Source organism: Crocuta crocuta, unplaced genomic scaffold, assembly GCF_008692635.1.
Source record: "Crocuta crocuta isolate KB4526 unplaced genomic scaffold, BGI_CrCroc_1.0 scaffold128, whole genome shotgun sequence".
NCBI lineage: Eukaryota > Metazoa > Chordata > Mammalia > Carnivora > Hyaenidae > Crocuta > Crocuta crocuta.
The window spans coordinates 4,543,887-4,557,275 of record NW_027532232.1 but is presented as its reverse complement, the minus strand read 5'-3'; the positions used below and the strand labels follow the sequence as shown (position 1 = coordinate 4,557,275).

At 39.7% G+C, this 13,389-nt stretch overlaps 1 protein-coding gene across 1 annotated transcript in view; it reads right to left on the bottom strand.

Moving 5' to 3' along the window:
* The window catches only part of CUL1 (cullin 1), a 107,532-nt gene that overhangs the window by 40,756 nt on the left and 53,387 nt on the right, over positions 1-13,389 (bottom strand). The window contains exons 3-4 of the mRNA XM_077778028.1: positions 5,956-6,130; positions 3,707-3,874 (exon numbers count right to left, since the gene is read on the bottom strand). Coding sequence (XP_077634154.1) covers positions 3,707-3,874; positions 5,956-6,130 — 343 coding nt within the window. The remainder of the gene's footprint in view (positions 1-3,706; positions 3,875-5,955; positions 6,131-13,389) is intronic.

Genomic DNA, 13,389 nt, shown 5'->3' with positions numbered 1-13,389 from the left:
TGAATTTCTCACATCTCCCATTTTACTCATGTGTGGAAGTCTTTGATGCATTTTTGAAAGTTTTTAAAACTTCCCACAGAACTTATGCCGGAAAACCACTATAAAAATGAGAACTGTTAGAATTTATACATGATTTTAAGCTGTTTGTTGAGAGTGGTAATACTCAAAGTACAATTCAAATGTATAATAATTCAATACTCAAATAAAAACTGCTGAGGAACTCACTTGAACATAAATACTTTCAGTTTTATTTTTCCTAAATTTAACCACAGATAAGACTAGGTTTATGTGAGACTTCAGAAAAGATTATGTAATTTAATTTACTTAATGAACTCCACTAAATAATATTCCTACCACACTCAAAAAATGGGCAATATTTAAGAGAAAACTATTTTTAAAATTAATTTATTATTAAAAATTTTTTAAATTCCCCTGTGGTTAACAGTGTTATTAGTTTCAGGTGTCCAACAGTTCTATACAGTAATCAGTGCTCATCGTCCTTAAGTGGACTCTCCCTCTCCTTCACCCATTTCAGCCCTGCCGCAGCCCCCCTCCCCTCTGGAAACCATCAGCCTGTCCTGATGTTAAGAGTCTGTTTTTTGGTTTGACTCTTAGTTCGTTTGTTTTGTTTTCTAAATTCTTTCTCTGACTGACTTATTTTGCTTAGCATTATACTCTCTAGCCCCATCCATGCTGCTGCAAATGGTGAGATTTCATTCTAAGAGAAAAAGTAGTTTTAATTATTCATGAACAATATATACTCATGTAATGTTAGCATAAAAATAAGATTTTAGAATTAGAAACTGTGATGTCCAAGAAGATGCTGGAGGGGAAGAGCCTCATTTTTTAGGAGAAAGGCAAGCCGGGGGCGATTTTCCCTGTGCAAATTCTGTTGCCTCGACTCTTCAGGCTTTAATGCAAGAGTTAAGGCAGGAGGGAAAATGCAATGCCATAGCCATGAACTTCTAGTAAAGATATGCTACACCTTTAAAAATATCTTTTTTTCCAAACATTTTTCTAAACTAAGACAGCCTTAGACAACTCTAATTTGATTCTGGATAATTTGTCACTTTGAAGGAAGAAAGAAGAGATGGCAAGATAAGAAAGCAGGGCCAAACACATATGAAATGATGTTCAGTGTCACTCATCATCAGGGAAACACAGATCAAAACCACACTGAGATACCACCTCATGCCGGTCAGAGTGGCTAAAATGAACAAATCAGGAGACTATAGATGTTGGCGAAGATGTGGAGAAATGGGCACCCTCTTACACTGTTGGTGGGAATGTAAACAGACACAGCCCCTCTGGAAAAACAGTGTGGAGGTTCCTCAAAAAATTAACAATAGAACTCCCCTATGACCCAGCAATAGCACTGCTAGGAATTTACCCAAGAGATACAGGAGTGCTGATGTATAGGGGCACCTGCACCCCAATGTTCAAACCAGTGCTTTCAACAATAGCCAAATCATGGAAAGAGCCTAAATGTCCATCAACAGATGAATGAAGATGTGGTTTATATATACAATGGATACTACTTGGCAATGAGAGAGAATGAAAAGCCATTTGTAGCAATGTGGATGGAACTCGAGGGTGTTATGCTAATAAGTGAAATAAGTCAGGCAGAGAAAGACAGATGCCATATGTCTTCACTCTTATGTGGAACAGGAGAAACTTAACAGAGAACCATGGGTGAGGGGAAGGGGAAAAAGTAGTTAAGGAGAGGGAGGGAGGCAAACCCCAAGAGACTCTTAAATACTGAGAACAAACCGGGGTTGATGGGGGTGGGGGAGAGGGGAAGGGGGGGGTGATGGGCATGGAGGAGGGCACTTGTGGGGATGAGCACTGGGTGTGAATACGGAAACCAACTTGACAATAAACTATATTAAAAACAAAAACAAACAACAACCAAAAAAAACCAAAGCAGGGCCAAAGGTACACCAAAGTTCAGGGGAACGAGGAACAGAATCAGGGAAAAAAATCTTGCTCAATCACTTTAATGTATCAATGATGAAATTAATTTATGTCCTCTGGTGGACACAAAAGGAAAACAAAATTCTCTAATTAAAAAAGAAGAAAAGAACGATCAGGAAAAAAGTAAAACTCTATACTGTGCATCCCACATTCTGGGACTTCTGGAAGATACAATGAGAGATCATTGTGCCCAACCATTCCACTGTGTCAACTGCTTGAACTTCATGAACTCAACAGGTTTGCCAGAAGAGCACATAGAGGAGATACTATTTCTCGACAGGGGTGTTCAGCGGCCTTTGCTAAAACTTACAGCAGCATGTTATATTTCCAAACGGTAACCACAGGATTTAAGGATGTAGAAGGTATGAATTTTCAAAGTAAATAAAAAAATAAAAGCAATCTTATCTTGAAAATTGTGGTCTATGAAGTATACTTGCACTTCTTTCTATTTTCTCTATTCTTGAATACAGCACTCAAAAATTAAGGTGTAATGATTTTTAGGAGTCTGTAACATTACTGTAGGGTATGCGTGGTGCTGTAGGTCAAGGTGGCATCCAAGAGGAAATCACCCCCAATCACACCGATTCCTACACTGACAACTTTCAGTCTCAAGAAAGCATTTGTGAGTGGAAAAGGGAAAGTACAAAAGGCTCAACTCAAAATACTAAAGTCACAAAGTTTTGTTAATGATATATTGATAATGATACAATGATATCACATATATATGATATATACAAATGATATACATAAATGATAAGTTTGTTATGAATCTATGATACATTATGTTTTCCTTTTATTGAGTTTGTCCAAAGGAAAGCAGTCAAGTGCTGCTAATACCAGCATGCTTGGGAAAGGAGATAATCTCCTTATGCAAAACTTGACATTTTCACGACACTGGTTCAAGAAGAGGACAGTCTGGGCATCTGATAACCCGTTCCGAACAGACAGGCCGTCTGCGAGTCCTCTCCCCACTGCTCTACGACGTTGGTTCCAGAGCGGACTGCACAGCACAGTCCTCTCTAGGGCTTGCTCAACAGTCTGCTGGGCCCCACCTCCAGGGTTCCTAGTAAGTTGAGGTTGGGGCCCAGTAACCTGCATTTCTAACAAGTTCCCAGGTGGCCATGATGTGGCGGGTCTGGGTACCACACTTTGAAAACCAGAGGACCCAGAAAAAGCTTCCCTGACTCAAGAAACATATTAATGAGAGTGATTTCAGTTGCTCAAATTCTGCCTTTTCATAATCTACTCATGCTCTAAAAGAACCTTCAATGTTCAACTCTGTCAATATCATACTACTTTGTAAAGTGAGAGAGCAGAACGTCTGAGCGCAGTCCTCTCCCCGAACAGTCCCCCAAACCACAGAGACCGCGAAGGCTGGTCTGGGAGGCCTGGGTCTCAGTCTCGGACTGGATTGCCTGTCACCGCCAGCACGGGGGACATCCAGCGCTGACACTGGGACGGTTCCGGGCGAAGCCGGATGGCTGGTCAAGTAACTGCGGAAGACACTTATCAGTAAATGCACAAGTGTGGAGGTTATATTTCAGAACCCCAATTTACTCATCCTTCTCCTTTCCTGCCATAAAAATATTTAAGAGTCATTTACTGATAAATTAAAGCAAAGGAATAGCCTACTGTTCTGAAAATAGCGTCATTATTTGCCTAGATTCCCCTACTGACGGATGAGGTAGCTCTACAAAAACACACACATGAAAGGTGTTTAAAAAGATCTTACAGAATAGATTTCATATATTCCTTTCCGTCCTTCGTCACATTCACGGCGAACCCAATGTCTATTGAGGTAGGCACAAATTCCATTCAGCACTTTGCTGGAAAATCGATAATCCTCCCATTGTTGAGTGTAGAACTTCAGCACACTCTCATCCATCAAATCTTCTCCATCCTAAAAACAAGTTAACTCAAGCTTTAAGGGCTAATTTGTCACATGATAAATTAAAAGTTCACTAAAACAAACCTACTGAATTACAAATATATCCATGTGTTTGGTTTTAGATGAGCTTTTTACATTGTATACAAAAACATGCTTATTAACACCCATTCTCATAAGAATATAGCTTGAGAGGATCAGACTGAAGAGAGGATTTTAATGAAAATTCTTTTAAAATGGAACCTTTTCACGACGGAATATTAAGTACACGTATATACACATACAAAGTAAAAAGTACCTTGAATGTTTAGAATAAGAGGAATAAGGAATTCACCTCAAAACCAGCCCCGTTTTGATATTTTCAATTAAAATTAATTAAAATGTCCTATTAGCAATTTAGACCACAGGATCAGTACTACTCCATTTTTCATGCGTCTGCATCCTTCATTAAATTTACTTAAAAATTATATATTTCTAGTTTTTATAGTAATCTGCTACATTTTCTGTAAAAATAAGTGTCATGGTACAGTATTTCTTCTTTAACAAGATCTCAAGGGGGAAAATGTGCATTTACCAAAATTATTTTTACCCAGATTTCCACAAGGTAAACCACAAATCTGTATGTGAAGGATCAACCTGAGATTTCCCCTCAGGTATTAATGCCGCCGGCAAAGTCGATCCTCCCCTTTAGAAACTGCGTCCTCCGCTGCAGCTGCAGAGTCCCTGAAATGTGTGGCAGCAGGAGTGCTCAGAGGTGACACAGGAGGGACGCAGCCCCGTCCGTGAATGGAGGCCCCGGGCAGGCCACCCTCTCGCCCCAGTGGCCTCAACCTCAAAACCGAGGCCCCACAAATGCACGGTGCACACGTGAGCCCACAGCTGCGGGAGAACCTGACCAGATCTCGATACAACCAGTTTGGCTCAGTTAAACCACAAGAAGAAATGAACCAGCAAACGTGAAGGTAGGCTGTGCTGGCTTACAGCACAGGACCATTTCCAAAATGCAGATACCACTGACCGAGCACGGCTCCCGATACTTTCGTACGACACATGTACTCCTGTTCCTCACTTTAATGCTGAAGAATAATCAATTCCAGTGTTCACTTTACAGTGTTCTGAATAAAAATAAGGACACTGTGGTTTCAGCAAAACATCAGAAACACACTGGTTTAGGGAACATGGAAATCATGCTATCTTAAGTCACAATTTGTGGTCAATCAACTCTAGTCACTTAGAATGATATTAAGTTCCTAATTTCCTTGTAAAATATATTAAGAAAAACAACTTTGAAGCATGCTGAAAATTCTGCCTATCATCTGTGTAAATAAAACAATCTTTGAAGTATATACACAGAGCACAAACCTCTCGGGGTAGAGGTACAGAGGTACTTCATGCACTCTATGTGGTATGTGCAGCACTGTGCCCATCCTGGGCTGGATGGAAGGAAGGCACCACACTGCCTTTGCTACAGAGGATGGAGACTGAGGAAGGAAAAGGGAGATGATGAAGGGGAAAAACTCTATCATTGTCCGAGCAATGGCTCAGAGCAGGATGAACCTATCCTTGAAGGCCATGGATGTTCATAGAGAAATCCATCCTAGCCAAGGGCACGGTTTCATCGTAGTTCTGAAATACACTACATGACCGTGTGTAAAAGGAGGTCACACTGGAAAAATGTGGTTACCAAAGGTTAGGTAACCTTATGGTCATTTGTACATTTTTAGACAAAACAACACACTAGGGTCAAAATACAACATAGGTACTCTCAATTCACAATTATACGCTCGAAATGAAAAGGTCTATCAATTTCTAACACCCAAATACAAAATGATTAGTGATTTAAGTACTACTGATATAAAGCTATCAAAAACTTCTAATTTAACAAATTAAAAAACAGAATATGGCTCACGAAAGCTTCCTCTCCATAACAGGTAAAAGACTAATAAGAGCAAACTATCTTCATGCAAACATCAATGCTGAAAACAATGAACAAATAACAGTGGGAGACGTAGCATTCAATCGAGTTAGAATCATCAGTTCACGATTTTCTTTTACATTCTATTATAAAGAGTCAGTATATACATAAAACATCTTACCTTAAGAAGATTTGTCAAGTAATTCTTCAAAAATTCTTTAAGTCGTTTGTATAATTCCAAGCCAACAAACTGAGCTCCCCCAGGCGTCTGTCCCTTTTTTGATTTGGAGGGAGGGACGCCAGCCCCTCGGGCCTGGTTTGACTGGTGAACACTCGTGCAGTAGTTATAAACGTGACTTGGAGAAAAGTTAAGGAAATCAACATGCATCATCAACGTCAACAGTGACTGATCCCGAAATATTTTTAAAGAAAATATGTTCATGCCAATATGCTTCCAATACATCAACAAAAATCTGTAAACACTATAGTGGGAGGGGCGCCTGGGTGGCTCTGTGGGTTAAGCGTCCGACTTCGGTTCAGGTCATGATTTCAAAGTTTGTGGGTTCAAGCGCCGTGTTGGCTCTGTGTGGGCAGCTCGGAGCCTGGAGTCTATTTCGATTCTGTGTCTCACTCTTGCTCTACCCCTCCCCCGTTCACACTCTGTCTCTCGAAAGAAAAAAAAAAAAAACCCACAGTGAAAATAAGATACCATTCACCATAGCAATAAAGCTAGACACCAGCCAGCCCAACTTACAAGCTTGTTCACAGGCCCAGGGACCAGTCTGCTGAAACGCAGGAACGTTCTGAGGAAAGTCACCAAGGAAACACAGGCCCTTCTAAGATCACGTAATGCGAATGACCTTGTGGGAAACTGTCCTTCAGAAGGCATGAAAAGAACTGGCAATCGGCACAAAGGTTCCAAACGAGAGGAAAAAAGCAATTATCTCCTTCAAGGAAAACAAAAAGCTATAACGAGAGTCTATTTTGATGCCTAGCTGTATTTCTAGAAGCAGGTATTATAAACATCAAAATAACGAAGATCTTTTAAAAAATTACTTAGAAACAAATTTAAACAAAGCTACACTTGGTGGACGAAGGATGAAAAGTGGAAGAAATGTCAGAGCAAGAGACCTCTTACCACAGGAAGTCACAAATGCCTAAAACGGATCAAGCACAGAAGCGCAGGAGCTGCGTTAAGTCACAGAAGAGACGGCGGAAGTCTGAAACAGCTGGAGCGGAGCTGCTGAGGATGGGGAGACAGGGCGGGTACGGCAGAGAACCACTCTACTTTGCTATAACCTCTCACAGTATTTCAGTGCATCTGCATGTATTATTACTTGGATAAAACTAATAGACAACAACATCGTTAAGAAAGAAAAACTGTCACACCAAATATTCTGGCCTGTTTCAAGCTAGTGCGTGCCGACAGAGGGGATTTCAAAACCTATTCCATACTCCAAAATATATTACACAAGGATCAAGAATTAAAATATACAAACCTAAACCGTAAAACAAAATACACATGATCTCAGACTGGAGAAGGCTTTTCTAAGCAAAGTCATCTAAATACTTACTCCGAAATTCTGAAAATATCTTAGTAAAAGAGATCTTTAACGAGTTATCATCTTTAATCAATTAAGAGAGTTAAAAACGTGAAAAAGTTAACCTCAACAGAAACATGGGCAGAGTACAGCAACAGAAAATCCCAGAGCTGAAAGAAATATGTATTAGTGGCCAAAAATCTGGAAAAAAAAAAAAAATCTTCAACCAGTAGTAATCAAAGAACTTTGCCTTAAAACAACAAATCATTTTATTAAATGTTTCAAATGCACAGAGAATCACAGTTTATAATACATAATCAGCTCTCATAGACTGATGATCCAGTATGGACAAATTTCCTCTTCCCGTGCTAGCCTCATTCCACCTAAACTCCCCTCAACTTTTTAGGAAAATAGTACTGATCTGGCAAGAGACCTGCTCCATACCGCTTCCCAATGCCTCTCTCCCTTCTGCTTTCCCTAGGGTCAAATACCCCATGCTGTGGTGCATAGCACTTCCTGTGACTGTTCTTATATCTTACTGTAAAACTGTCCATGAAATTACCATTCATGTGTTTTCAAGTTTTAGATGCAGCTTAGCCCTTACAGTAAGTCATCCATTTTCTTCTGGATGGACCCTACTGATAACGATCACTTCAGTGAGTTCCAAGTTTTGGCAGTTCCAAACAAAGCTGCGAAGAATAGTACTAGCAAGTTCTCTTGCATATAGGTTTGACTTTCTCACACTACAGAACTGGTGGGTGGCGGGAGAAAGGTGTCTATGGTAAACTTGACTACACGTTGCCAGATGTTCTGTCACTGACAGCCACCAGTGCTGTTCAAACGCCTACAGCCTCTTCCACACGTCTGTACTGCGGTTTGCCATGGTTTTAAATACGTGTTTCTCTGACTACGGTGAGGCTAAGATTCTCATGAGTTTATAACTTTCATTTTCTCTTCTGTATATTATGTCATAATCTTCACAATCTTTTAAAAAAGTTTGCTCAGACACTGATGATAGTATAATATATAAGTACTTTGGAAAAATTTCAGTTTTTTTTAAACATTTGACAGAACATGCGTACGCGCGAGTAGGGGAAGGACAGGGAGAGAGAATCCCAAGTAGGCTCTGTGCTAATAGCGTGAAACAGGGCTCGATCCCACAAACCGTGAGATCATGAACTGAGCTGAAATCAAAAGTTAGATGCTCAACTGACTGAGCCACCCAGGTGCCCTTGGCAGTGTCTTGTACAAATCATGGTAGATGCATAGAGCAGACGACTCCTCAGCAGTTTAATGAACTACTGATACACATATCATGAATCAGTCTTAATAACATGTTGAAGGAAAAAAGCCAGATATGTATGGTTTCACTTACACGAAGTTCTAAAACAGGGAAAATTTTTTCTATGGTGACAGAAATCGCGTGACTTTCTTCTCCTTGAAGGGCAAAGACTGACCAACAGGGGCTCCAGGGAACTTGCTGTCTTCCTGATTAGGGTACTGTTTACCTGAGTATATACACCTGTCAAAAAGAATTCAAACTATACACTTAACATCTGTGCCCTTTGCAATATGTGAATTTTGCCTGGAAAACATTTTTAAAAATGTAAGCCCATAGTAAGTATTACAGACTGACAAATACTGAACTCTCTTCTCTTTGATATGGCAGCTTTACACGGTGAAAACCCCTGCTGTATCCTCATATATTGCAATTCTTATCTTCTTGGAGTTTGCAGCCTAACTTTCTTTTAATGGAAAGCAGTACGTAAAGAGAAACTCTTAATTTGCCATTATCAAATTTATACAAATTTTCTTTTATGGCTTATGCTTTAGTTTTTATTTAGGACATCTTCTTTCCCAAGGCACTAATTCTAGTGCATTATTTTCTTCACCTGGTTTGGCACGGAGATTTCTAATCTTTCCTAAAGTACAACTGTGTATGAGAAAGAAATGTGATTTTATATTTCTCTGCATGGATACACAATGGTTCACAAACCATGTAGTTTTACATGGTCTACTCTCTCCCCACCATAGGTGTTGCTGCTTCTAGAAAACTGCCCATTTCGAGTGAAGTTTTCAAGTACACTGCCCAGTTGTCCAGTTTGCGCTTTAAAAAATCCTGCTGTTTCTGTGAGGTCTGGTATTTATCTTAAATATTTTTCTGATTAAGTTTGCAGAGAACCAGCTTGGGATTTATTTCCATTTATCTTTATTTCATTTCTGTTCTTTTTAATATCCTTCTTTGTAATTGTTCTCTTTCTGGAAATTCTTGTTTTGGTCTATTGGCTTTATAATCTCCTCTTGTCCTTTTTAATATAAGCATTTAAAACTTCAGATTTGGGGCGCCTGGGTGGCTTAGTCGGTTAAGCGTCCGACTTTCGCTTAGGTCATGATCTCGCGGTTCATGGGTTCGAGCCCCACGTCGGGCTCTGTGCTGACTGCCAGCTCAGAGCCTGGAGCCTGTTTCAGTCTGTGACTCCCTCTCTCTCTGACCCTCCCCTGCTCACGCGGTCTCTCTCTCTGTCACCTAGAAATAAAAAAAAAGAAAAAACTTCAGATTTTCTTCTCCACACCATCCAGCTGAGATGTATGGGCTCTCCTTATGGTTCAGCTGAGTTTTCTTTTTTCCATTATCAGTTATCTTGAGAGTTAGTTACTTTAGGGCACCTGGGTGGCTCAGTCGGTTGAGTGTTTGATTTTGGCTCATGTCATAATCTCGTGGTTTGTGGGTTTGAGCCCCACATTGGGCGCTATGCTGACAGCTCAGAGCCTGGAGCCTACTTTGGATTCTGTGTCTGTCTCCCTCCTCAGCTTATGTTCTCTCTCTCTCTAAGAGAAATAAACATTAAAAAAAAAAGTTAATTTAGAATTTTATTTCCAAAGGGTACTTTTAATCTTAAAGAAAAATACCTCTTAATTTCATTTTAGAATTAATCAGCGAATGTTATCTTTTTGATAGTTTCTTTAAAATGTGAGGAGACCTATAGCTAAATAGATGATTTTCTTTACATGTGCTTGAAAAGAATGTCCATTCTCTAAACTGCTGGATCCAAGAACCTGTTAGAGTAAGCTGGTCACTTCTGTTTTTCACATCTAATATAGTTAGTGATTTTTCTGTGTATTAATTACTGAGAATTTTTAACGGAAATCTTCCTAATTATAGATTTGCCAGTTTCTCTTATACCTCTCTAAAATATTGGTCCTATATTCTGAGGCCCTGTTAACATGTATATAAACTGAATTATATTTCTGGTTCCTTATTCTTTTTATCATTAGAACTAACCGTGTCTCCTCCTCAGAATAGTGCCTTGGGAAATCCGCTGAACCAGATGTTAAAAACGGTTATTGCCATCTCTGGTTAGAATTTACCCCGAGGACACTGGTTCCATCTCTTTATTTTCTACTTTCACACCTCTGTGTTTTGGTGTGTCTATTGCAAACCACAGAAAAATGCATTCTTTAAAAAAATGGAGTTTGATGGTCTCCAATGGATAAGTTAGGTTTAATTACAAGACCATAATATAAATATATGGTTATATACTGTTTTATACATTGCTATTTGGATTATTTACCATCTCGTTTTATTTTTGAAAAATTTTCTCTTTGCTTTTGTTTCCTCATTTTCTTTCTACAAGGTAGATGGATTCCTTATTCCACTGTAGTTCTTATACCATTTTATTTGTACCCTTAAAATCTGATATGCATACTTTGCCTTTCACTAATTCCGGAAAATTCTCAGGTTGTCATCTCTTCAAATATTTTCCCCCCTATTTTCTACTACATGTGTGTTGGACATTTTCATGTCCTTTATTCATACTAATTTTTCTTGATTTACCATCTGGTTAAGTGATTCTTTCAACTGTGTCAAATTTGCTGTTTAGTTTTAAATATCTTATTTTATATCTGTAGAGTTTCCCAGTTTTTCTTCCCCCCACTCCCAGTTTCTTTTTAAAGTCTATCTTATTTCTCCTGTTTTGTTCCTCAGTATTTTTGATTCTTAATTTTTTTTAATGTCTTTTATTTTGAGAGACAGAGAGCAAGTGGGGGAGGCGCAGAGAGAGAGGGAGACACAAAATCCGAAGCAGGCTTCATGCTTGGAGCTGTCAGCACAGAGCCTGACGTGGGGCTTGAACCCAAAGACTGTGAGATCATGACCTGAGCCAAAGTCAGACGCTTAACTGACTAAGCCACCCAGACGTCCTGTCAGTATTTTTGATTCTTTTATACAACTATTTTTCACATACTTAGGGACACTCTCTAAAGATCTTTTTCTTTGATGTTCTTGGGGCTCTCATTCTGCTGCTTGTTCTATGTGCTGCCCTGTTCTGGTGGAATCTCTCCTCTGCTTTGTAACTTTATTTTTTTAACTCATTTTTAGTGGGACCTTTCTATTAACCTCCCAGTTTGGGGAAATCCTTCCCCCAAAGCTGGTAATACAAACTCAAACGCCAAACATACCCACGGTAACAAATTCTCAGGACAGATGGTCCCCACCCCCCTCACATCCAGAACTGGTCTCAAACTAATTTCTAGCTGCCTCCATGGGAGAGAAAATCCATTATTTTTCTAGTTCACCTTGTCACTAAAGATTTCCATGGAAACGGCAGCTTTGCCCCTCCTCGCCCAGGTGCAAGACTTTGTCCCCTTCTCTGTGTGACCTCTGTCTTCCAGCGCCCCCTCGCCTACATCCTCCTGCTTCCACACAGAGGCTCATACTTTTTACCAAGCACCCAGTTCTAGGTGTTCGGGTCCAGGGAACGTCTTAGGTTACCTTGTTCAGAATAACTTCTGTTTCCTGGCAATATATTCAACTCCAAGCTATTAAATTAACGAAGATCTTTAAAAAAACAATTAAGCCCAGTGATGGCCAAAGTGCAGGAAAATGGGAGCCTCTATCCATTGGGGGTCAGAGCGTATACAGTTACGACTTTTTCTGGAATAAGATTTAGAAATATTCAAAAGCCTTATAGTACATTCCTTTGGATATAACAACTATACTCATATGCCTTTATCATGGGGAAATTATCACAGAATTATAAAAATACTTAGCTACCAAACTATCACAGCATTGCTCACAATGGCAAAAACCTTGTAACAATCTAGTTGGCAAACACAGGGAGTTTAATACCCTGTTAGATTCATCGGAGGATTCAGTATGCAGCTTTTACCAATGTCAAAGAATATAGAGTGGTTATAAAAACTGCAATGTATTTACCAATTTCATCTAAGACACCAATCATAATTTGTATCGTTACTTTAAGTACCACTAAGAAAATGTTATCAGTTAAAATAATGACATTCTTTTATGGAATTTTTACATTTACTTGAAGATCAGCTGTTTTGACTTAGATTTATCCTAACACTCTTTGTAAATAAAGAAAAGTTAAATGAATGGGTTAAGACACTCCTCAGAGGTTTTACACAGCCTCACTCCGCCGGATCGTTAAGACCCTTGTGAGGGGCTGTTCCCCACCTGTCCCTGCCTGCTGGCTCACTCGGCATGTGAGTACTGCCCGTGAGCCGTCCTGCCACAGAGGAACCGAGCATTTCCTTCTCATCTGTTCCCAGCCATTTTGTAAGTTTAGGTCCTGAGCTCGCTTGGTATTAAAAAGGTGTTTTCACGGCACATTCTTCAAAAGGTCCTCAATGGTTTGCCTACAGAAGGGGGTGTAGTCAAGTCTGCGCAGGTGCAGGTAATGACACCGTGTCGTGACACCAGACCAATGACAGCACCGTGCCACCCACGTAAGGAAGCACTTAGAAAAACCCCAAAAAACCCAAACCCCTAGAATGAATAAATTGTGGTCCATTCATAGACCCATATGAAAATATCTTAAAAAGGCACAAACAAGTGAAAAAGCAACTTAGAATAAAAGCATCTTAGTATGGTCCCTTTGAGCATGGAGATAAAAGTTGACATAGCTGGCCTTTATTTATTTACTTATTTTAAAGTTTTTATTGAAGTAGTCTCTCCACCCAAAGTGGGGTTGAACTCATGATCCCAAGATCAAGGGTCGTAGTCTCTTCCGACTGAGCCCGCCAGGTGCCCCTCTGGGCTTTAAGAGCTGTTTCTT